This window comes from Rattus norvegicus, chromosome 6 (genome assembly GCF_021556685.1).
Source record: "Rattus norvegicus strain SHRSP/BbbUtx chromosome 6, alternate assembly SHRSP_T2T, whole genome shotgun sequence".
In the NCBI taxonomy this organism is placed as follows: Eukaryota; Metazoa; Chordata; class Mammalia; order Rodentia; family Muridae; genus Rattus; species Rattus norvegicus.
In genome coordinates this window covers 110,530,913-110,556,422 of record NC_141539.1, presented here as the reverse complement: position 1 = coordinate 110,556,422, position 25,510 = coordinate 110,530,913, and the positions used below count along the sequence as shown (strand labels likewise).

Genomic DNA, 25,510 nt, shown 5'->3' with positions numbered 1-25,510 from the left:
GAATCAGTGAGGACCCCGGCAGTGGCAGCCATCTGCCCACTGGAAGAGTGTTTTGGGGGGAAGAGACAGAGTTATATTGCACAAGGTTGTTTAAATGTCCAGAGCTGGTATCGGACTCCCTCTCATCAGCCATAGTGATGAGGGGCGGCGGTGTCGGGGAGGTCGCTGGCAAACCCACCTGGCTGTGGAATGTGCCTTCCACAAAGGCTCATTGTCTGAGGACTTGGTTCAGGAGAAGCAAGGCTACCGTTTTACAGCATTGTCGCCATTGCTCTCTGTGCCCTCTTGCCTGCCCTCTCTCGGGGCTAGCTGTGCTCTGAGCTAGAGGGTCACCTTGAGTAGGAGTCTGAGGGCGGCTAGAGTTCTCTGGACTTCCGCCAGTGAGAGGAGAAAGCCTGCAGCCTGCTGCAGGTGGGATGAGGGCATGGCTCTCCTGAGAGTTCTCCACTGACCTTTCCCAGCATTCGGAGTAAGTCCTCTGAGACACCAGGGATCATCCCCTTCCAAGTAGGCAGGAAGAGCTGAGTATGTGCTGAGACTGACAGGGGCCAAGGTACAGTGAGGCCAGGCTGCCCCACCCCCTGCAGTGGCCCTCAGCTGTGCAGCTGACAGGGCTACCAGCAGCAGCATCAGTCTTTTGTCTGATCCAGATTCTGCCCTGCTATCTTTCAGCCTCACCGAATGGACATTTGAAATCTGGCTGGGAGCTGCTAGTTCAAACTTGGAATCAGGCTGGGGAGAAGGTGACCTTGTACACAGGCCACTGGGGCATCCAATTCAGTGCAGATTAGCAATGCCGTAAAGCCCCTCTGTTTACCAACCTGGGCTACTTCTGACCTACTCTGTTGATGCTTTTGGATTCTCTCAGAGTGGTGGAGCAGGGAAGGGAGCCCTAGGTATATGCTCATAGACTGACACAACAGAGTGGACCCAGATGAAAGCAGTGTTCTCTTATTGGTTTATTGGTTCACTCACTCACACATTCATTGACTCACTTATAAGTGTTAATATTTCCCTAATATTAGAGGTATAAGACAATAAGCCAGTTTCTTCAATCTGTGTAACCTAGTCACTAGATCTGTCTGCTAGTCTATGGGAAGATGGGCAAGAGTTTCCAGGGGTGGGTGGCGTTGGTTCTTTGGGTAAGAGCTGTGCCCACATTTAGGTTGAGGGTGAGGGTAAGGAGGTCATTTGTAGGGAATATGGGTTACTAGAAGCCATCTGGTCTCTGTTAGGAGGATGTACTCAAACGGGCTCAGGGACCAGGCATGGGTCTCATAAGTCTTATGAGGCCATTTTATCTGTTGGCATGAGAGGGCTGCCTAAGGGTTAGTGGGCTTCTAGTGGGCTTCTGAGGCCAGTGAACCTAACCCTGCTATCTCTTCACCCTCCTCCACTGCCTTCGTGCATGCTCTACTCTGCCATAACCTCTACTTGTTACATCTCCACAGGCTTTGATCCATGTTTCGCTGGAGCCTCCAACATCTGTGGCCCTGGGACCTGTGTGAAGCTCCCAAATGGATACAGATGTGTCTGCAGCCCTGGTTACCAGCTACACCCCAGCCAGGACTACTGTACTGGTATTTCCAGGGTGCCCTGGGTCTGCTGAATGGGGGGAGCAAATAGGGACAGAGTGTGGGGATGCAGTCACAAGTCCAGGCTGCACAAGATCCAACCATAGTGTGCTATGGTCAGTTAGCTTAGAACACTCTCTGGGGACACAACAAACTAGATATCAACTTAGGATATGCCAGGCTGTGAGGGCCATCAGACTCTAGGAAAAATGGTCCCCATGTTTCCTCCTGCAGACCAGATCAAGGTCTCACTTGGGCTGTCCCTTGGGGACATGTTTTAAGCCAAGCTAAATCATCCTGTGTCTTCCCTCCTACTAAATATTTTTGTGTAAAAGAGAACTATCTGCTGTGGGCTTGAAGAAGAAAGGAAGTGGCTGTGGGATTGCTGAGGGAAGGGGACAATGGGCAGGGAAGAGACACTGGTCATCACCAAGGACTCCTAGTGCCCAAGAGGCTCCAGCAAGTTGGCCTGTGTCTGTCAGCCTTGGAGACTTTCATCTCGGCCTCCTCTGCTCCCTCGCCCCTTCTATGCCACACAGCACCATCCTCTAGTGGGGGAATTCTGGTGGCAGATGTCCCCAGAGAAAGGCACACTGGCCTCCATGACCCCCTTCCCTGCCTCCTTCCGGTCAGATGACAACGAGTGTCTGAGGAACCCCTGTGAAGGAAGAGGGCGCTGTGTCAACAGTGTGGGCTCCTACTCCTGCCTCTGCTACCCAGGCTACACACTAGCCACCCTAGGAGACACACAGGAGTGCCAAGGTGAGTGACAGCTGCCTTAGGCCTGAAATGGGCATAGAGGGGAACACCTCTTGGCTAGGCCCTACAGTGTGGGTGGAAGAGGAACCAGGCATGCACAGTATTATCACTGAGGAGTACCAGAGCCTTGGGAAAAAGAGATAGAGCTCTGGCCTTGATCTGGGAGGAAGCTGAGACTACGCTGGGATCATAAGGAGGAAGAAGAATCCAGAAAATAGCAATTTGCAAACCGAAAGCCAGGACTCAGGTGACAAGGAAGCTTTCCTTTTGGGAAACGAGGGTTACCCATGGGGACTCTCAGCAGACCAGGGAACCTGTGTGCATTTGGGAGGGGAGCTCTGTTGCTCAGCAGTGGGGATACTTGCAGGCTTTGATCTTCCCCGGGAAGTCCTGAAAGTTCCCAGAGAGTCAACTCTTGGTAAGCGTGCTTCCTGTGTATCTTAGTTAGGGTTACTGTTGCTGTGATGAAACACCATGACTCAAAGGAACTTGGGAAGGGAAGGGTGTGTGTGTGTGTGTGTGTGTGTGTGTGTGTGTGTGTGTGTGTGGTGTTTTGTTTTGTTTGTTGTCGTTGTTGGGCTCACATACACAGAATCGCAGTCTTCTGAGGGAACCCAACCCAAGACAAGATCTCAAACAGGGGAGGAACCAGGAGGCAGGAGCTAAGGCAGAGGCCACGGAGAAAGAGTGCTTACTGAACTGCTCTCCATGACTTGCTTAGTTTGCTTTCTTTTTTTTTTTCAAAGATTTATTCATTTATTATATATAAGTACACTGTAGCTGTCTTCAGATACACCAGAAGAGGGAATCAGATCTCTTTACAGATGGTTGTGAGCCACCATGTGGTTGCTGGGAATTGAACTCATGACCTCTGGAAGAGCAGTCGGGTGCTCTTAACCACTGAGCCATCTCTCCAGCCCTTAGTTTGCTTTCTTATAGGACCCAGGACCACCAGCCCAGAGGTGGCACCACCTACAATTGGTAGCCCCTCCCCACCAATCACCGATTAAGAAATGTCCTACAATCTTGCCTACAGCCTGACTGTAGAGGTGGTTTTCTCAACCGAGGCTTCCCTCCTCTCTGATGACTTTAGCTTCTGTCAAGGTGACAAATCTAGCCAGCACACTGTGGAGATCCTTTTGTAGCATAGAATGTTCCTGTGCATTGTTTATGAGTAAGTCCATGAAGAGATAAGGAGGCATCTTCCACCCAGCACCTGGAGACTCAGAGGCAGCTGAGAGCTTCACCTTGAGAACTGCACTACCTGTGTGTGGGGGCTCACATTTCTGGAGCTAGTCTGCTGCGTGGCCACAGTCATAGGTTTCCCTGTGTGGCCGTGGAGTAATGAACGCTTTCTTTGTCAGAGTCTCCTAAACATCTGAGTCCAAGAATCTGGCTTTCAGAATGCAAAGCCGTCCAAGTCCTCTCATTTCATTATGTGGGGAAGGGAAGTAGAGAAGCCCAACCTAACAGGAACGTGAGGGAACCCGGTCATGAGTACTCAGTGGGTACTCAGGTTCTTACTGAGTGGCCGGGTACCCTGTGCTGAGCTCTGAAGACGATCAACTGAATGGGCAAGAGTAATGACCCTGAGGGGTCTAGATGAGCAAGCAAGTGACATAGCAGAGAATTTGGGAAGGTTTCCGTGAGCAGGTACTTGAGCTGAGGTAGAATACGAACAGCTCCCATTTAGTGAGCACTGCTACCAAGAGCCATTCTCAGCGCTTTGTAATATACCATCCCCTGCGGTTCTTATTCCTACCTTAAGCTTTACCAGACGAAGCTTCAAAAGCTGGAGTTGAAACGCCCACAACATTACACCTAGTTATAGCAGCATTGGACACAGACGCAAAGTCACGCCCACCCCTGGGCGTGGCTTGCTTCCCGTGATCCTCTACGATCAGCAGCTGGAATGGAGGGAGCAGGTAGTCCAGCGAAGGCAACCATTTTTGGATAGGCCAGAACTGTAGGCAAGCCTGGCGTGCCCGGGGAATAATGCAGTCAGGGTAACTGGGGTAGGGGCTTGTTAGCAGAAGTGGCAGTAGGTGAGGCCAGTCTGTGACTCTAGTGCCAAGCTGCAGTACTTGGCCGTGGTCCTGTGGGCCTTGGCTGCCACGGGAAGTTTGTTAAGGGTAGATGGTTCTGTCGTCTGGCTGTCGGAGGAGGTGACTCAGACAGCAGTGTGGCAGAGCCAGCGGAAAGGCAGGGGACAGGGTCTTTCCAGACTTAAGCAAGCTGCGTAGGTGCCGCGGCCAGAGGTACTGCTTCCTGCAGATCGAACCTGGGAGCTGGCCCTGGGCAAATCATAGCTGCTACTGGGAATGGCATTACCAGGCCCAGACTCATGTCCAGAGGTCTCTGCCAGCCCCGACAGCTGTGGTGGGAGGAACCTGAGGTCAGCTGAAGTGCTTCTACCACCACTGGGGATTGGCTGTCACTTGAAGGATTTAATCCAATTTTGCATTCACTTCCTAAAATTTGCCAGTCTCACAAAACGGTGTTTCACTACTTTAATCTAGCATTGATTCATATGTATAAATTAATTATTATAAATTATTACAAGTTCTAAGTTGAGTAGAAGTATAAATTATCTATTACAAATTTAAATAAGAGTTTGTATAATAGCTTACCTTCTAGAAAGCGTATCTCTTTGCACTCTGGCCTCGGGGTTTCCTCATCCGTGAACTGCTTACACACTCCTCTCTTTTTGCTAGCTTTCCAGTGTGGTTGTTCCTTTTTCTTGTAACTTTTACAGTGCACCTTGTGTATTCTGTTACGTTTTGTCTGTTTTATGTGTGTAAGGGTGTCCGTGTGGAGGTCAGGGGACAACTTCATGGAGCTGGTTCTCTCCTCCATCCTCAGGTGGGTTCTGGAGATCAAACTCGGGTTTCCAGGCCTGGGTGGCAAACTCCTGCCTACTGAGCCACTGCTGACCCCCTTTTCCTTTATTTTTCACGCCTAGTGGTTTTATGATGTCACAAGGACGTTACACATTACCGTTAATGTCACCTTTTCCAGGGTGATTTATCCAGCCGGTCCGTCTTTGCATAGGTATTAAGAACGAATGTCTGCATTTCCACTTTTCTCTGCAAACCACTTTCCCCAGTGCCATCTGTTTATTAGGCAGTGTGGCTGGCATCAGCCAGTTATTCCCATCAGGTTTCCACGTTCCTCTCTGCCCATGAGTTCCTTCCCCTTTCTTCTCCTTGGCAGCAGAGCTTCCTGGAGCTCGCACAGCTGTTTCTGAATTCCCCGGAGAGTTGTTCCCAGGGAGGTTCTTGGGTCTGCCTAGACTGAAGGTCAGGAGGAGGGTGCATGTGGCAGCTCTGTCAGAGGCTCCACGGAGAACTAGAGGGATAGAGGAAGGATTGCTGCTGTGGGAGCTCACTGAGTTCTAGGAGAAGGTTTATGCTGGAGCGATGCTAGCAAACATTCCTTCAGTGTTGGCTGCCAGACAGGCACTTTGTTCAGCTCTTTGCCTTCATTCAGTCTGTACAAGGATGCCGGGAAGTGTTTGAACCTGTGCTAGAGAGGGGTCATGATGGCTTTGACGGCAGAGCCCAGGAGGAAGTAGTCACAGAGCAGAGCACGGTTTGAATCTGGACTAGGAATTCACTGGTCATCAGGAAGGGAAAGGCACTCCCAGCAGAGGCTTGCGTGTGAGCAGAGGTTTGGAAGCTGGACTCATGAGAATCTACTATAGCTAAGATTATAGCAAAGGCTGGGTGTTAGTAATGCACACCTTTAGTCCCAGTACTTGGGAGGCAGAGGCAGGTGGATCTCTGTGAGGTCAAGGACTGTCTGGTCTACAGAGCTGAGTTCTACGATAGCCAGGGCTACAGAGAAACTCTGTCCTGAAACATAAAAACAACAAAACAAAACAAAACAAAACAAAACAAAACAACAACAATAAAGATGATACCAATGAGAGTGGGCAAATTCAGCAGGGCTGGGGCCAGGTTTGTGGGCCAAACTATGACTAGGACTAGAGGTAGCAAGGAGCTAAGGAAGGGGATGAATGGGTGGTGGGAAGCTGACCAAGATTGAGGGGAGCTGACCAAGATTGGGCTTTAGAGCCATGTGGGCTATCGGTGTGCTTGGGATAAATGATGTAAGCCGTGCTTTACAGATCCCTGGCTGCCCACAATGCTCCCTGTCTTCCTAAGAAGGACCATCCTTAAGAAGAATCTCAGTGGTAGACTCCGTGTCTGCTGTGTTAGTGCTAGGGCAGGGGGAACGTTGTTGGCCCCCTTGTATCATGCTCTATGGATCAATACCTGACCTGATTGATACTTGGGCTGATGTAAATGCAGCTCTTACATCAGGAGGAGAAAGCTGCAAGGGCTCCTGTGGACCACAGAAGTAGCCATCCCTGGGAGAAAAGAACTCCAGTCTAAGAGATGCCCTAGGAATCCCTTCAGGCAATCTGACGGCAGCAAACGTGTCTTCCTTGCCTAAGTGGTTTTTTGTCCCTGGCCTCCAGAAAGGATGCTCCAGGACCCTCCTCCAGGGCTGGCTTTGCCTCAGGACCGTCTTCTGTGTTTGCAGATGTGGATGAGTGTGAGCAGCCGGGGGTGTGCAGCGGTGGACGATGCAGCAACACTGAGGGCTCGTACCACTGCGAGTGTGATCAGGGCTACGTCATGGTCAGAAGAGGACACTGCCAAGGTAAGGATCCACCTCCACCAGCTCCCCTCTATCTGTCCTCCACGGAGTCTCTTGATACTAAGCCAACGCCTATGGGCAGAGCCATATCTATGAATCCCTGAGTCCGTCTGTCTTCTGGGTGTCTTCTGGGTGTCTGTCCCCATGGCAGAGAAATACAAATCTATATAACACTGCAGGCATGAACACTAAGCTCCGGGTAAGAGAGCCTCTTTGGGCATCACAGTACTACACACTTAACATCAGGACTTAGTAAAAAGAAAAGCAAAACTAAAGGAAATAAACCAGGAAACGCCAGAACATTGAAAATTTACAGTCGCCAGTCTGTTAAGGGCAGACACAGGCTCTAGTGCAGGCAGACCTGGCCTGTGTTAGTGTTTTGTGTTTGGGAATGGAGATTGCCACATTCCTCTCAGAGGGCTGACTGATGCCCAGGACCAGCTCAACACACTGTAAGACCCTCTCTTTATCACATCTCAACTCCTCCACATCTGTGTCCTACTCCAGGTGGCTCTGTCCCATCCGGAAGAAAAGTTCTAGACAGACAACTCATCTGGGAGGTCAGGCTGAGTTCTTGGCCCTGGGGAGACACTCCGGGACTGTTGAAAGAGTGATGTAGTTTGTACGCTTCTCCAGGTTTCCACCAGTAACCACAGACCCTGCCCATCTCTCTGGGAGCCCAGTCAATTTCCTCTCCCTTTCTTCTTTCTCCAACGAAGCAGCTACTCTTTTCACTGAAGCCTGAAGTCTCTGGTGAGAGACTTGAGGTCTGGACAGTGGCCTATGCGTCAGTCTCCATAGCATCTCCATCATGCCCAGGACTCTGGGTTCCCATGGACAGAGAGCAGATTCTCCGCTACACCACCACCTGCCTTGGCTGTCTCCAACTCTCACCCAAGGTCCCCTGCACTCCTGGCTCCTGCCTCCTGCCTCCTCCCAGTCCTATTGTGTACTCTCGCCAGGAACACAGATGGGTGCCCTCATAGTTCCCCACACACAGACTGATTCCTGGAGAGGTGTTCGGGGATCCTCCCAGGGTATGGATGGCAGACTCACAAATTAGTCCCTGGTGTGACCATTCCTTGGATCCCTTTGGTGGTTTTTTCGACAGCCTTCTGCTAAGAGGATAGTGTGTGTTATTCTAGGCACAGTGTTTCATTTTTTGGTCAGCAAACATTTATTGAGTGCCAGCTGTATACTAGCCATGGGCTGGGAATACAGCAATAAATATTCCCCAAACCAACTAGAATATTGGACTCTACCAAAACACACCATATTATTAAGTTAAAATTCAAATTCTGAGTAGACAGAAGAATCCCCACGCAGTGACAGGCTCCAGTTTAGCTACCATGACTTAGATGGGATGGGCTCGGGTTATCTGATGATGGAGTTCACTCCATCCAGAATTTTCCTCTGCCTCCTTTGAGCAGCTTTGTCTAATGGCTCAGTTCTATCCACTCCAGGAAGGGAACAGCCCTCCCTACTTCAGGTGAAGACTGGGGTGGCTAACCTGGTCTTCTGACCTCTCTCTCTTCTTCACTGACAGACATCTCACATTCCTTGGGGATTTCATCTAAGCAGAAGCTGGGAGCAGCATAGCTTGCACTAGGCTGTGCTTCACTAATAAACAGCTCCAAAATTAGTTATAGAGGGCATGAGCCAGCTTCTTCCTCATCAGCATCGGGCCTCTATCAGGAATCAGTCGAGAGCTCTAACCCATGCTTCCTCGCTGGTACTAGACTAAACATTCCTAACCGATATCTGGGATGTGCCCAGTCCCTACAAAAGAAAGAAAGATACTTGAGGGTTGCGTGCAACGAAACACTTTGGTTCAAAAATTATGCACATTCTAGCCCTCATACCTTACTGGCTCTCACCAGTCTTTTGGTGTCACTCAAACACAAGGGACCAGGAAGTAAAAACACACCCCAAAATGAAGAGGTGGGCTATACTTTGAACGTTAGTGAGTCCCACATCCAAAAGCCCAGCATCCATCACTACATACAGCTTCTGCAGGTGTACCCGACACGTAGATAGAACAGACTTGGTCCCTTTCTCTGGGCAAATGCAGTCGTCCTACCTTGTCCGATGTCTAAAAGATGCTCCCAAAACTATTTTTCAAAACTTAGTGTGGCACGAGAAGGATTCTTCAGTCCCTCTCCCATCTCCAAAGTCTCATATCCCTGGAAGAAGGACCACTTCTCTCTTCCATGTTTATCCGTCTTCCTCCAGATACCTCCGCCAGGAGTAGCAGGCCTGGCGTTGACTCTGTCTCCTGGGTGGCCAAAGTTGGAAGTCCTGAGTCTTTTTTTTTTTTAAAGATTTATTTTATTTATTATATATAAGTACGCTGTAGCTGTCTTCAGACACACCAGAAGAGGGCATCAGATCCCATTACAGATGGTTGTGAGCCACCATGTGGTTGCTGGGATTTGAACTCAGGACCTCTGGAAGAGCAGTTGGAGCTCTTAACCACTGAGCCATCTGTCCAGCTCAAGTCCTGAGTCTTTTAGTTCAGCTTAGTTCATGACACCCCAACTAGAGGCTTACGGTGACTCTCTTTCCAGAGATGAGTCTTATTACCTAGAAACTGTATCTTTGCAGATACTCAACCCAGTAACCACCTGAGGATATAGCCTTCTCTTCTAGACCCTCAGGGACAAGCTCTTGTCCCTGGAACAGTCAGTTATGATGGCTCCTGACTTCTGCAGGCCAGGCCATCTCTTTCCTCCCTTTGCCCAGTGCCTCAGACCCCTTGCTCTGATCTGCTCTGCACTGTTCCCTGCCGCCTTTGGTCCTTGTGCAGGAAGCTTGCTTCTCTCCCTTGGCCTGTCTCTTGCGTTGCCTCCATAGGTGCTGAATGGGTCTTGCCTCTGTACAGTAGGCCTTTTGGGCTTGCTTAAGCCGCTGGACTTTCTCTCAGAGAGTAATTGTCATTTTTAGAGGATAAATCCTCCTGTTTCCTCAGCTTGGCCAACCTGATGGCCACACATGTTGACATTCGTGCCAGAGGGGCGTATTGTTCTCCTGCGGTTGTGACCCAGAGTTTAATCCCTGTGGTATGACTTCTCTCCCTCGGTTCTTCCCCTGCATGCTGGAATCCCTGAAGACAAGTCACTAGTGAAGAACCCTGTACTTGGCTCCTTGGGCAAAGCTTCTCCTCCTTGCTGTCACTCCCTCTCCTTAGCCCCTCTCTCCTGCCTGCCCTGTTAGACTCAGCCTTGCTGCCTTGGGTCTCTGGAACTCAGCGGAGTGAGTCCTGAGACCCCATGCCTATCAGGGCTAGAAGAAAAACAGAGCTTTGCCAACCTCCACCCTTTAGTCTGCATTTAGCCTCAAGGCAGGTCTGTGCCATACCCAAGAATGAAGGTCAGCCCTCATTTCCTGGGCCCCAGAAGCACTTTCACTGCCCTTTGGTGCTGCCCTGTGGTAACAGCTCAACTAACTGCTGTCCCCCAGATGGCCACCTCTTGTAAAGGATTAAGCGTTGACCAAGGGTGATGTGAAGGCCCATTCCAAACAATCCAGTGTGAAACATGCAGCTTTCTGACTTCATACAGCTAACAGTACACACAGGTTACTACAGCCATCTGCAGGGTCTTTAAGTCTTTCATTAATCTCTGTTCTAGAATAGTGAGGGAAGGAGGGAAGGTTGGGAAAATAGGGAGGGGGAGTCAGTTTTTCTTACTGTTCATCTATACCAAAACAGACATCCATTTTCCTGTATGGACAGGGCAGGGTCAAAGATTTGCAGACACGAAGTCCCCATGGGTTGTGGCTCTCATAGATGACCAGGGAGGGGCTTTTTTTTTTTTATAGATATCAACGAATGCCGTCACCCTGGTACCTGCCCTGATGGGAGATGCGTCAACTCCCCTGGCTCCTACACTTGTCTGGCCTGTGAGGAGGGCTACATAGGGCAGAGCGGGAACTGTGTAGGTAAGGGCTGAGTGCCAAGGCACCGGGACAGGGGAGGGTGTCATTTAGCCTTGCGATGGCTGGTTCACCCCACACACCCAGAGGGGAAGAGGTGGGCAGACAGAAGTGGCTTAGAGAGTACTGTCCTCCTTCATCCTGCTGGAGTCTTAGATGATGCTGAGTACGATGTGGGTGTGCTTTCCTTGTGGGGTTCTGCCCTCTGAATCAGCCAGGGTGGGGCCCTCCTCTGCTGCCTAGCCACATCCGTTCCAAAGCTCTATCCCAAAGTCCCAGGAGCTCCTGCGGTTCACTTCTGTTGACTGCCTTAAGAAGCCTCAGGGTCTTAGGCTGGAGAGAGCCAGCCACCAGGCCCCCTGGCTACACTAGAGCACTGTATAAGGAGAGCCTCCCACCGATTAGCCATGGCACTTCTTGTTCCCAAAACAATTCTGTGACAGTGGGAAGGAGTGCTCTTTCTCCTCAGCCCCCGCAGGGAAAGGGCCCAAGGTTCTGATTCCAGGAGGAGCCATGTTTTGAATAGATGCTTTGAGGCTCTGGGGAGGGCAGATGGTTCCCAGGCCCTCAAGACAGCCACAGCCACCCAGGCATGGCCTGGCCTCTCTCCACACTGCCCGCCCACGGACTGGAACTGTTCCTTGGGTATGGAACATGGGAATTTTTTTGGTGGCAGGTGAGAGACTAGAAAGGATGAGGCCCATGATGGAATGAGTCAGGGGTCTGGGACACCTTATTTCCAGCATTCTCAGTGGGTTCATTGAGACTATGTAGGGTGTCTGAGGAACACTCAGGAGGGTATGGCCCTGCTATGCCTAGATGAAACAAAGGGGCGTGGCTCTCCAAGGGTGGCTGGCCTGCCTTCCCGCTGAAGGCTGGTTCCAAGGGGGCTCATAATAGAGAGGATCTATGCTTGCTATGGTGGGGAAGAGGGCGAGGAGGAGGGGAGGCCAGTGCGCCCTCTTGGACTTTATCCACAGATATGAATGAGTGTCTGACCCCCGGGATATGTGCCCATGGAAGGTGCATCAACATGGAAGGCTCCTTTAGATGCTCTTGTGAGCCAGGCTATGAGCTCACCCCAGACAAGAAGGGCTGCCGAGGTACTGAGATGTGGTGCCCTCCTCGGCGCAGGCAAATCAAGTCTCCAGCATCTTCCCTGTGCATGTCAACCCCCATAGCCAACCCTGAATTAACCTATCAGGCCTGAGGCCTGTCCTACCCTTTGCCAAAAACGTATCCTTTCTGCATTCCCTGCCCACCTATGTGTCTCTGGCATATCTGCCCTGCAGAATCCCATACAGAACTCAATGGCCTGTTTCAGATGTGGACGAGTGTGCCAGCCGAGCCTCATGCCCCACCGGCCTCTGCCTCAACACGGAGGGCTCCTTCACCTGCTCAGCCTGTCAGAGTGGGTACTGGGTGAACGAAGATGGCACTGCCTGTGAAGGTAACACAGGAGAGATGGTGACAGAATACAGGCTGCCCTCCCTCTTAAATAGCATGTTTGCCCTCCAGCCTTGGGCTGATGCTGGGAGTCTCTGGGTTAGGTTAGAGGAAACTTTGGGAGACTTGACCCCAGAGAGCTTCTGAACTTGACATAACTTCTAAGTTGAGAGATGAGACAAATTGTCACAGAGACAAGAGGAAAGCTCAAGTCACATCCGGTAGTGCATGACTATGGCCCCAGGACTTGGGGGTGGAAGCAGAAATATCAGGAGTTCAAGGCCAGCCTTAGCCTTGTTGAGTTTGAAGCCAGCCTGAACTACAGGATGAGTTTGAGGCCAGCCTAGCTACAGGACATTGTCTCAAAAGAGCTAAGCTGTAGGTATGGCTATCCAAGGAGCTTTCTAGGAAGGAAGTGTGAGGTTGCCTTAAAGAATACGGCCAAGACTTGCCCTTCTCTAGAGATCCAGAGTATTCTCCAAACTCAAAGGATGGGCGAGAGGTGTAGTGAAGGAAGGCTTCATTGCTGGGACTGCCCTTCTGGCTCCATGACCATGGTTTGTCTATCTGCCTAGACCTGGATGAATGTGCCTTCCCCGGAGTCTGCCCCACAGGCGTCTGCACCAACACTGTGGGCTCCTTCTCCTGCAAGGACTGCGACAGGGGCTTCCGGCCCAGCCCCCTGGGCAACAGCTGTGAAGGTAAGAGACCCCTCCCTGTGGGGAGAGTGCAGATGGGATCCAGTAGACTAACTGAGCATGTCCAAGAAGGAGCAAGAGCCTCCCACCTCCACCACCACCATGAAGGCACTGGTGTGAGGACCGCAGTGTCTCAGGCACTGAGGCATAACAAGAGACACACGAGGGTTCTCGGGCCTTGGCCTAGACTGTACTGACTGCCTACTATGACAAGCTTCTAGAGCAGTGGTTCTCAACCCATGGGTCTTGATCCCTTTGGGGGTCAAGTGACCCTTTCATGGGGGAGGCATATCAGATATCCTGCATATCGGATACTTATGTTACGATCCGTAACAGTTCGTAACAGCAAAATTACAGTTATGAAGTTGGAGCAAGATAATTTTATGATTTGGGGTCACCACACATGAGGAACTGTATTAAAGGGTTGCAGCGTTAGGAAGGTTGAGACCCACAATTCTAGGGTGTTTGTTGTGCTTCACAGTAGTTTTAATAATGCCAATAATTCCGACAATCAAGAGGCCTAGTCAGAATGATGGAATTTCCGAGGCCAACTGGGGCTGCATAGTGACAGAAGGGACATTGGGGTGGGGGGGCAGGACCGATCTGATGATCTATGATTGTAACCCTAGCATTTAGGACGTAGAAACGGGAGGATTAGGAGTTCAAGGTCATCCTTGGCCATCTTGGAGGCAAGGTCAGTGCTAACGACATGAGATCCTATCTCAGAAAAAAATTTAGAAATAGGCAGAAGAGTTTCTGTCTCAGGTTCCAGGCATCAGCTTCCTCGATTCACTTCCCATTGCTTCTCAGTCCAAGACAGGGGAAGGAGGCTTTGTTTCCCCTAGGCTAGGACTATTGGGCAGGAAGGAACCCAGCCAAGGCTAGACCAGATGGAAAGATCTCCTGTGTCTTTTCCCTGTGGTGCTCCCGTAAGCTTCTCACAGCTGTGCTGCTCTGGGAAAGGAGATAAACATCACAGGCCCAGTCCCCTCAGGCAGGTGATGGGTCCCTCCGTGTGTGGCCCTACAGATGTGGATGAGTGTGAAGGTCCCCAGAACAGCTGCCTGGGAGGCGAGTGCAAGAACACAGATGGTTCCTACCAGTGCCTCTGTCCCCAGGGCTTCCAGCTGGCCAATGGCACCGTGTGTGAGGGTGAGTACCCCAAGACTCCCCGTCAGGAGCTGGGGACAGTGAGTGACTTGCAGAGGTGAAGACATCCCTGGAGACACTCCTTTCCCATCTTGCCCCTGCAGATGTGGACGAATGTGTTGGGGAAGAACACTGCGCTCCTCATGGCGAATGCCTCAACAGCCCGGGGTCCTTCTTCTGTCTCTGTGCACCCGGCTTTGCTAGTGCTGAGGGGGGCACCAGATGCCAGGGTAAGAAGCCAGCATGGTCATGTCTAAGGTCCACCAGCAGGCCTGGTGTCTAGATCAGAGTCTCATCCGAACACCCTTATTGAAGTGAATAGCATGCCCACAGCCTAGCCAGGGCTGGGGAGGGCTGGGGAGAGGTGAAAGATCCAGGCCTGTAAGGAAGTACTTAGTCTGTCAGAGGACCTCTCTGTGACGCCTGTGGCAGATATGCATGCTCCCCAGGGTCAGTGTTACCCTTCTCTGCTGACAGAGCCCCCGCACTAGAGCCCTCCCCACAGCTGGGCCTCAGGTTCCTGGTGCTGGACTCTCCCCTTGATCTTCCTACTCTGAGCTTCTCCCTAGCTCTCCTGTGGGGTTTCTTGAGGCCCAAAGGAAGCTGCTTGGGGCTCTAGCAAGCTCTGAAGAGACCCATGGCTGCGTCTTCTCACTGGTTATCTCCATCCTAGATGTTGATGAATGTGCAACCACAGAGCCGTGTCTGGGAGGACACTGTGTCAACACCGAGGGCTCCTTCAACTGTCTGTGTGAGACTGGCTTCCAGCCCGCCCCAGACAGTGGAGAGTGTGTGGGTAAGGACCCTCGGGATTGGGTGGGGCTTGGCTTTACTTCTGCCCACCTCTATCCCTTAGCCCCACCTCTTCTTAGCTCCCTAGAACAATGAGCACAGCTTCTCAGGAAGTAAAGCATTTTCTACAGAATTCAAAGTATAATGTATTTATTGAGATCCTGATGATCATGGGGGCTGGAGGAACGGGGACAGGAGCAGACGGGGACTTGCCCAAGGCTGGCATGATAAAGACAGTAATCTTTTTTTTTTTTTTATTAACTTGAGTATTTTTTTATATACATTTCGAGTGTTATTCCCTTTCCCGGTTTCCGGGCAAACATCCCCCAACCCCCTCCCCTTCTTTATGGGTGTTCCCCCCCCCATCCTCCCCCCATTGCCGCCCTCCCCCCAACAATCTAGTTCACTGGGGGTTCAGTCTTAGCAGGACCCAGGGCTTCCCCTTCCACTGGTGCTCTTACTAGGATATTCATTGCTACCTATGAGGTCAGAGTCCAGGGTCAGTCCATGTATAGTCTTTAGGTAGTGGCTTAGTCCCTGGAAGCTCTGGTTGCTTGGCATTGTTGTTCATATGGGGTCTCGAGCCCCTTCAAGCTCTTCCAGTTCTTTCTCTGATTCTTTCAACGGGGGTCCTATTCTCAGTTCAGAGGTTTGCTGCTGGCATTCGCCTCTGTGTTTGCTGTATTCTGGCTGTGTCTCTCAGGAGCGATCTACATCCGGCTCCTGTTGGCCTGCACTTCTTTTTTTTTTTTTTTTTGGTTCTTTTTTTCGGAGCTGGGGACCGAACCCAGGGCCTTGCGCTTCCTAGGTAAGCGCTCTACCACTGAGCTAAATCCCCAGCCCCCGGCCTGCACTTCTTTGCTTCAACCATCTTGTCTAATTGGATGGCTGTATATGTATGGGCCACATGTGGGGCAGGCTCTGAATGGGTGTTCCTTCTGTGTCTGTTTTAATCTTTGCCTCTCTCTTCCCTGCCAAGGGTATTCTTGTTCCCCTTTTAAAGAAGGAGTGAAGCATTCACATTTTGATCATCCATCTTGAGTTTCATTTGTTCTAGGCATCTAGGGTAATTCAAGCATTTGGGCTAATAGCCACTTATCAATGAGTGCATACCATGTGTGTTTTTCTGTGATTGGGTTACCTCACTCAGGATGATATTTTCCAGTTCCAACCATTTGCCTACGAATTTCATAAAGTCATTGTTTTTGATAGCTGAGTAATATTCCATTGTGTAGATGTACCACATTTTCTGTATCCATTCCTCTGTTGAAGGGCATCTGGGTTCTTTCCAGCTTCTGGCTATTATAAATAAGGCTGCGATGAACATAGTGGAGCACGTGTCTTTTTTATATGTTGGGGCATCTTTTGGGTATATGCCCAAGAGAGGTATAGCTGGATCCTCAGGCAGTTCAATGTCCAATTTTCTGAGGAACCTCCAGACTGATTTCCAGAATGGTTGTACCAGTCTGCAATCCCAACAATGGAGGAGTGTTCCTCTTTCTCCGCATCCTCCCTAGCATCTGCTGTCACCTGAGTTTTTGATCTTAGCCATTCTCACTGGTGTGAGGTGAAATCTCAGGGTTGTTTTGATTTGCATTTCCCTTATGACTAAAGATGTTGAACATTTCTTTAGGTGTTTCTCAGCCATTCGACATTCCTCAGCTGTGAATTCTTTGTTTAGCTCTGAACCCCATTTTTTTTTCGGAGCTGGGGACGGAACCCAGGGCCTTGCGCTTCCTAGGTAAGGGCTCTACCACTGAGCTAAATCCCCAGCCCCCTGAACCCCATTTTTTAATAGGGTTGTTTGTCTCCCTGCGGTCTAACTTCTTGAGTTCTTTGTATATTTTGGATATAAGGCCTCTATCTGTTGTAGGATTGGTAAAGATCTTTTCCCAATCTGTTGGTTGCCGTTTTGTCCTAACCACAGTGTCCTTTGCCTTACAGAAGCTTTGCAGTTTTATGATGTGATCCCATTTGTCGATTCTTGATCTTAGAGCATAAGCCATTGGTGTTTTGTTCAGGAAATTTTTTCCAGTGCCCATGTGTTCCAGATGCTTCCCTAGTTTTTCTTCTATAAGTTTGAGTGTATCTGGTTTGATGTGGAGGTCCTTGATCCACTTGGACTTAAGCTTTGTACAGGGTGAAAAGCATGGATCAATCTGCATTCTTCTACATGTTGACCTCCAGTTGAACCAGCACCATTTGCTGAAAATGCTATCTTTTTTCCATTTGATGGTTTTGGCTCCTTTGTCAAAAATCAAGTGCCCATAGGTGTGTGGGTTCATTTCTGGGTCTTCAATTCTGTTCCATTGGTCTATCTGTCTGTCTCTGTACCAATATCATGCAGTTTTTATCACTATTGCTCTGTAATACTGCTTGAGTTCAGGGATAGTGATTCCCCCTGAAGTCCTTTTGTTGTTGAGGATAGTTTTAGCTATCCTGGATTTTTTGTTATTCCAGATGAATTTGCAAATTGTTCTGTCTAACTCTTTGAAGAATTGGATTGGTATTTTGATGGGGATTGCATTGAATCTGTAGATTGCTTTTGGTAAAATGGCCATTTTTACTATATTAATCCTGCCAATCCATGAGCATGGGAGATCTTTCCATCTTCTGAGGTCTTCTTCAATTTCTTTCTTCAGAGTCTTGAAGTTCTTATTGTACAAATCTTTTACTTGCTTGGTTAAAGTCACACCGAGGTACTTTATATTATTTGGGTCTATTATGAAGGGTGTCGTTTCCCTAATTTCTTTCTCGGCTTGTTTCTCTTTTGTGTAGAGGAAGGCTACTGATTTATTTGAGTTAATTTTATACCCAGTCACTTTGCTGAAGTTGTTTATCAGCTTTAGTAGTTCTCTGGTGGAACTTTTGGGATCACTTAAATATACTATCATATCATCTGCAAATAGTGATATTTTTACTTCTTCTTTTCCAATCTGTATCCCCTTGACCTCCTTTTGTTGTCTGATTGCTCTGGCTAGAATTTCGAGAACTATATTGAATAAGTAGGGAGAGAGTGGGCAGCCTTGTCTAGTCCCTGATTTTAGTGGGATTGCTTCAAGTTTCTCTCCATTTAGTTTAATGTTAGCAACTGGTTTGCTGTATATGGCTTTTACTATGTTTAGGTATGGGCCTTGAATTCCTATTCTTTCCAGGACTTTTATCATGAAGGGGTGTTGAATTTTGTCAAATGCTTTCTCAGCATCTAATGAAATGATCATGTGGTTTTGTTCTTTCAGTTTGTTTATATAATGGATCACGTTGATGGTTTTCCGTATATTAAACCATCCCTGCATGCCTGGGATGAAGCCTACTTGATCATGGTGGATGATTGTTTTGATGTGCTCTTGGATTCGGTTTGCCAGAATTTTATTGAGTATTTTTGCGTCGATATTCATAAGGGAAATTGGTCTGAAGTTCTCTTTCTTTGTTGGGTCTTTGTGTGGTTTAGGTATAAGAGTAATTGTGGCTTCATAGAAGGAATTCGGTAGTGCTCCGTCTATTTCAATTCTGTGGAATAGTTTGGATAATATTGGTATGAGGTCTTCTATGAAGGTCTGATAGAATTCTGCACTAAACCCGTCTGGACCTAGGCTCCTTTTGGTTGGGAGACCTTTAATGACTGCTTCTATTTCCTTAGGAGTTATGGGGTTGTTTAACTGGTTTATCTGTTCCTGATTTAACTTCAGTACCTGGTATCTGTCTAGGAAATTGTCCATTTCCTGCAGATTTTCAAGTTTTGTTGAATATAGGCTTTTATAGTAAAATCTTATGATTTTTTGAATTTCCTCTGAATCTGTAGTTATGTCTCCCTTTTCATTTCTGATTTTGTTAATTTGGACACACTCTCTGTGTCGTCTCATTAGTCTGGCTAAGGGTTTATCTATCTTGTTGATTTTCTCAAAGAACCAACTTTTGGTTCTGTTGATTCTTTCTATGGTCCTTTTTGTTTCTACTTGGTTGATTTCAGCTCTGAGTTTGATTATTTCCTGCCTTCTACTCCTCCTGGGTGTAAAAGACAGTAATCTTTATAGCAGCAGAGTCCACGATCTAGTTTTAAAGTCCAAATACGCTCAGCAGATACCAAACACTTGCTATGTTCAGTGTCTTGTGGTAGGACAGATGTTTACAGACAGTCAGGACAGACTGGATAAGGAGATAATATTGAAGAAAGCTCCCTGGACCCCACTGGGGTGAAAATGGCCCAGAGGAGGCTGAGCACGCTCACACTCAGAGCTTCCCAAACGGTGTGTAGTTCACTTCCTAGATGCTCAGCCCTGCCGCGTCAGGGGAACTCTTCTGACTTCCTCTGCTTGGGGTGAGATGAGCTCAGTGATTTGAAATGGACTGAGGACCTCGGAAGCAGAGGGATATGAGCTTGTAATGTCAGCAAGGTGGGTCAGAGCAGTGACCTGAGCCACACGTCTGCCCCCTTTCACGGCTCTGGGGACAGATATTGATGAGTGTGAGGACCAAGGAGACCCAGTGTGTGGAGACTGGAGGTGTGAGAACAGCCCCGGTTCCTACCGCTGTGTCCTGGGCTGTCAGCCTGGCTTCTATGTGGCGCCCACTGGAGACTGCATTGGTGAGTAGGAAGATGGAGATTGGGGTGGGTCCAGTCAGTTCCAGGCGGGCCCAGGCGGGCCGAGGACAGCTGGTTTTTCCTTCATTGAACTAGAAACAATTTCTCCCGAGCACACTATTTGGGTACTTCTTTGAAATTTGTGTATTTTCCATACAGTGACGCTTACACAAAAATTAAAGAGGAATGTTAGAGTTAAGGGTTTCTTGTGTTGTGTCCTGGCTTTGTTTTTGTTATTGTTTGTTTGTTTTCAAATCTTGGTGTTAATAGGCCAGATAAATAAGTACCCCCAGCAAACATAGGGAGTATGCATACCCTCTACCCTGGTCCCCATTTCCCCTCAGACATAGATGAATGTGCAAATGATACTGTGTGTGGGAACCATGGCTTCTGTGACAATACGGATGGCTCCTTCCGCTGCCTGTGTGACCAGGGCTTCGAGACCTCACCCTCAGGCTGGGAGTGTGTTGGTGAGTAGCCTGCAGGCTACCCAAGGTCTGGCCTAGGAAAGACCCTTGGACCCTTCTCATTTCCACCAATGTTTGTCTGTCTTGAAAGGAAGTACTAGGGCCCTCCAGAAACATTCACATTTCCCTGACTCCATGGCAGGACCCCAAAGGGTGATCATGGGAATCACAGGGAGGGAGATTTTCCCCTCTAGCTAGCATTGCTGTCGGGTGGGTAGGATGAGTGGCCAGTCCTGTTGCAGAGGAGCAAGCAAGAAGGAAGAGACCTCCTGACCCACTCACTTCCCTAAAGAGCTTGGGGACACAAGAGACACCAGAGGAGGAAACTCTCTTTGTTTGCTTTCATAACCACATTCAGCAACCCCTCTTCTCTATTCCACGCCTGCCCTCTATCCACCAGGACCCTTCCCGCTAATCCGAATCCACTTTTGCTTCCTCCGAGCGTGGTTCTCTTAGGGATCGAGAGCCCGCCCACGTGGGCCGGGACCAGGGCAGGGTGCGTTAGCTTCCTCCTCTCCATACAAGTCTATCCTCATACCTGGCAGATGTGAACGAGTGTGAGCTCATGCTGGCAGTGTGTGGGGATGCACTCTGCGAGAACGTGGAAGGCTCCTTCCTGTGCCTTTGTGCCAGTGACCTTGAGGAGTATGATGCAGAAGAAGGACACTGCCGTCCTCGGGTGGCTGGAGGTGAGACCTGGGAGGCCCCTTCCCTTCCTGCCTCTTTCCATAAGGACTCCTGGCTTAGAAAAGTCATCCATTCATCTAGCTCCTGCCACTTAGTGGAGTTCAGCAGGCCGGAGTTGGAGGTGTGGGTTAGGTGTACATGAGAGAGGGGACAGGAGTCTAAGGGCCACACCTGCCAGCACGTGCCAGACAGCGTTCCCATTGAACAGCTAGGATGGCCTAAGGAAGTTCACGGTGCTCTGGCACCTAGAATATCTGCCCAGGGAACCTCAGGTTGAGTTTGGTAGAGACCCTGAGTCCACCAAATCCTTGAATGAAGCTTTTGGATTAAGGAGGCCTTGAAGTTGAACTAAGCTGGACCCTTCTTTTCTCACTGCCACTCTACCCAAGGCTAGACCAGAACTCAGCTGACTTCAGTGACTTGGAAAAAAGCAAGGGGAACTCTGTAAGGAAAAATGGAGGGAGAAGGGTTTGGGGTCCCTAAGAAGCAAAAGGGATGTTCATATGGTGTGCCATAGATGGGGATTACCCATGGGGGTGGATGGCAAGTAGTACATTAGAAACACCGGGGGGGGGGGGCTGGAGAGATGGCTCAGTGGTTAAGACCTCTTCCAGAGGTCCTGAGTTCAATTCCCAGCAACCACATGGTGGCTCACAACCATCTGTCATGGGATCCAATGCCCTCTTCTGGTGTCTGAAGACAGTGACAATGTACCCACATACATTAAATAAATTAAAAAAAAAAAAAAAGAAGAAGAAGGAAACATCAGGGGCTTAGGCATCAGAGGCACTGGCATCAGAGTCCCATTTCACCCCTTAATACCTCCTTAAATGTAACTCCTGAGATGCAATGTCTTTGTGATAGGGGAATGACAACAGTAGCCACTCCTAGGGATGCCAAGGGTGCCACACGAGATACTGTACACCATAAGTTCTATATAGACACTAAGTTTAAAAGATCAACTTGAGGGCAGGGATGCCTCAAAGGGTAATGAACAGACTCTAATAGGGACTTCCGTCACACACAGCTCAGAGAATCCCAGAGGTCCCAACAGAGGAGCAGGCTGCAGGCCTTACCGGCATGGAGTGCTATGCTGAACACAATGGTGGTCCTCCATGCTCTCAAATCTTGGGCCAGAACTCCACACAGGCTGAGTGCTGCTGCACCCAGGGTGCCAGATGGGGGGAAACCTGTGATCCCTGCCCATCTGAGGACTCAGGTAAGGCCTCACGGGCTAGTGTGATACTTAGGGGAAGAAGGGAGAGGAAGCCAGGGGTGCCTGTAATTCCAGCTTCCAGCCCTCAGGAGGCTGAAGCAGAAAGATGATGAGTTTGAGGCAAGTCTGAGCTACATAGCACAGATCCAGGCCGGCCTCCTTTATATAATTAGACCCTTAAAATGGGGGTGGGGCACAGCAGTGGTGGTACACGCCTTTAATCCCAGCACTTAGAGGGCAGAGGCAGGTGGATCTCTTGTGAGTTCAAGCCTAACCTGGTCTACAGAGTAAGTCCCAGGATAACCAGGGCTACATAGAAACCCTGTCTCAAAAAACAAACAGAAAAGACAAAAAAAAAAAAAAGAAACAAAAAATTGGGGGCAGGGAGACATACCATTTCTCTCTAAGCTTGAATGCCTTCCTACACAGTTGAATTCAGTGAGCTGTGCCCCAGTGGTCAAGGTTACATCCCAGTGGAAGGGGCCTGGACATTTGGACAAGCCATGTATACAGGTAACTGTCCTCAACACTCTCCTCAAACACCGCTTGGCAGAGTGAACCTGGGCCTAGTCCTCCCCGAGGTCCTAGGAGGTCCTACGCCTAGCTCTGGCTTCCACGGGTTTCTGTCTATTGGGCTCTGGGGCTTTTCCACCCCTGATTTTTTAGCTGCAAAGTTTAAACCAAGATCCTCCTGGGGTGTTTGCATGCCCCTGAGCTCAGTTTCCCTGTGCCCTCAAGTCTAGAGGGTGCACTATGGTGTTCAACCTCACCACCACCGTACCTGGGCACAAGGACAGACTGGGTAGGTGCTGCACTGCTCCCAGGTCAGGACAGTAGCTATCTCTCTACCTCCGCCCACCAAAGCAGAAACCTTAGGAAACTCATACCTTTACTGGAGAGTTTCAAATTCTGGATCCCTTGGTGCCTTTGTCAGAAAGCTAGTCCTGAGAAGGAAACAGAAAGTGTGTGCATGTGTGATGTGTGCATGAGTGCATGTGCAGTATATGTGCTTGTGCGTGTGCGCACACATTGTGTTCATGTGTGTTGAGTGCGTGTGTGTTCTTGAGTGTGTATGCATGTGAGTGTGTGCATGCGTGTGCATGTGTGTGCATGTGTGTGCACACTTGTGCATGTGTGGTATACATGTCTGTGGTGTGTGTATGTGCAAGTGCAGATGCCCGTGTAGTGTGTGTGTGTGTGTGTGTGTACGTGTGTGTGTGCGCGCACACATGTGTGTTTCTGAGAATGAAGCCAGTGCAGACAGTCTCCCACTGGACAACAAGCGGAATGTCCTGAGTGCTTGCTTTATGTCAAGCACCATTTAAAGTGCTTTATGGGTGTTAGCATTTTTTAATCCTCATCACAACTGCAGGAGGTTAAGCAGTATTTCAGAGGAGAAACTGAGACAAGAAGAACCTAAGCAACTTGCCCAACTCACTCAGACTGGACATAGAGCCTCTGACTAGAAGTACCCCCTTCCTGCCACCTCTTCCCTGCTCTCCCCTCATTCTGCCCTCCCGCAGATGCCGACGAGTGCATACTGTTTGGGCCTGCTCTCTGCCAGAATGGCCGATGCCTCAACACAGTGCCTGGCTACATTTGCCTGTGCAACCCTGGCTACCACTATGATGCCGTCAGCAGGAAGTGCCAGGGTGAGGACTCACATGGGCCCTGCTCCCCCAGTCCCACTCTTCCCCTTTCCTAGGAAGGATGCCCACAGCAGCAAGCAGGTCTGAGGCGAGGAGAGTTCTAGGCTGTCCCTGGAGAGAGCCCTTCCGGGATGGGCATCTTCATGGGCCTCCTTAGGCAAACCCTTCCATGAGCATTGTTGTCAAAGGCTACTCTGGTTCTGCCCCACCTTTTTTCTCACACCACAGATCACAACGAATGCCAGGACTTGGCCTGTGAGAACGGCGAGTGTGTGAACACAGAAGGCTCCTTCCACTGCTTCTGCAGTCCCCCCCTCATCCTAGACCTCAGCGGACAGCGCTGTGTGAACAGTACCAGCAGCTCAGGTGAGTAGATGGGGGTGTGGGGGTGTAGGGGTGTGGGGAGGGGAGTGCAGACCTGGCCTGGGACTCACATTCTTCTGGGGTCTGTGCCACCAGAGGACTTCCCTGACCATGACATCCACATGGACATCTGCTGGAAAAAAGTCACCAATGACGTGTGCAGCCAGCCCTTGCGTGGGCACCATACTACCTATACAGAGTGCTGCTGCCAAGACGGGGAGGCCTGGAGCCAGCAGTGTGCTCTGTGCCCCCCCAGGAGCTCTGGTAAGAGGGTACCTGCAGATCTGGGTGTAGCTCTGGGAGCGTGATACTGTCAGCCTGAAGAGAGAGGGAGCCATGGCCTTGCCCTCCATCCAGGTCATTCAGGACAGAGAAAGGTGCAGGCGTGGTCAGGCATCCCCATGTGTCCTCTTCTTGGGCCAAGAGCCAGAGAAGCCAGCTTACAAATTATAGGTAGCAGGAGCTGAAATCCAACACCTTTCTCCTTCCTCTCAACAGAGGTCTATGCTCAGCTGTGCAATGTGGCTCGGATTGAGGCAGAGAGGGAAGCAGGGATCCACTTCCGGCCAGGATATGAGTATGGCCCTGGCCCAGATGATCTACCTGAAACCCTCTACGGCCCAGATGGAGCCCCTTTCTATAACTACCTGGGCCCTGAGGACACTGTTCCTGAGCCTCCCTTCTCCAACACAGCCAGTCATTTGGGAGACAACACACCCATCCTTGAGCCTCCTCTGCAGCCCTCTGAACTTCAGCCCCACTATATCCCCAGCCATTCAGGTATGTGTGGCAACACTGGAGAAGAGATGGGCACCGCAGTTCCCCTCACCCCATCCACCTCCTGCCAGGCGAGGACAGGGAAGTGGACAGACACTGGTCACAGTCGACCAAGCCATCACTCCAAACGGCTTGGGCCAGACACTGCCATACGTGGCTATCACCCCAAACCTTCAGGAGAGTGTGACCTTTGTTGCAGGTTCTTTCTCTGGGGCAGTTGTGGTCCTCTGACACGGCCCCACCCTCGGCACTCAACAGCGACCATCTTTGTACTAGGTCCTCAGGCTTATTCTTTCTGACCCTCTCTTAGAACCCCTGGCTTCCTTCGAAGGCCTTCAGGCTGAGGAATGTGGCATCCTGAATGGCTGTGAGAATGGCCGCTGTGTGCGTGTGCGCGAGGGCTACACTTGTGACTGCTTTGAAGGCTTCCAGCTGGATACAGCCCTCATGGCCTGTGTGGGTAAGTTCCGAGGAGTGAGAACAACACCCATCACAGGCCTCAGTTGAGGGCAGCTGGGAAACACGCAGCTGCCCCCTAGTGGGCATGTGACGCTAGTGAATGCGGACGCACCAGAGGTTTAGTGTCCTCCACAGAAGAGAAGCAAAGGCATGGAGGCATGTTCTAGGGCATGCTAAGAGATCACTGCCTCCTGGGTTTTGTCCCCACGTTGTCTTGTTTGGAGCAGCCAGATATGGTGGGAGGGCGGGGTTCTGATGAGGTGTTGGGTGTCATATCCAGAGAAGGGGGACAGG

General features: G+C 50.0%; 1 protein-coding gene across 4 annotated transcripts in view; it reads left to right on the top strand.

The window, feature by feature from the left end:
* Positions 1–25,510, top strand: part of Ltbp2 (latent transforming growth factor beta binding protein 2) — a 96,522-nt gene that overhangs the window by 69,778 nt on the left and 1,234 nt on the right. The window contains exons 16-35 of one of the 4 annotated variants that reach the window (XM_087554449.1): positions 1,452–1,580; positions 2,208–2,336; positions 6,882–7,001; positions 10,818–10,937; positions 11,912–12,034; positions 12,256–12,381; positions 12,953–13,078; positions 14,105–14,227; positions 14,329–14,454; positions 14,898–15,020; positions 19,470–19,601; positions 19,943–20,068; positions 20,611–20,754; positions 21,780–21,971; positions 22,398–22,481; positions 23,492–23,620; positions 23,846–23,983; positions 24,077–24,244; positions 24,479–24,760; positions 25,068–25,217. In XM_087554449.1, coding sequence (XP_087410575.1) covers positions 1,452–1,580; positions 2,208–2,336; positions 6,882–7,001; positions 10,818–10,937; positions 11,912–12,034; positions 12,256–12,381; positions 12,953–13,078; positions 14,105–14,227; positions 14,329–14,454; positions 14,898–15,020; positions 19,470–19,601; positions 19,943–20,068; positions 20,611–20,754; positions 21,780–21,971; positions 22,398–22,481; positions 23,492–23,620; positions 23,846–23,983; positions 24,077–24,244; positions 24,479–24,760; positions 25,068–25,217 — 2,790 coding nt within the window. 4 annotated transcript variants of the gene reach the window in all.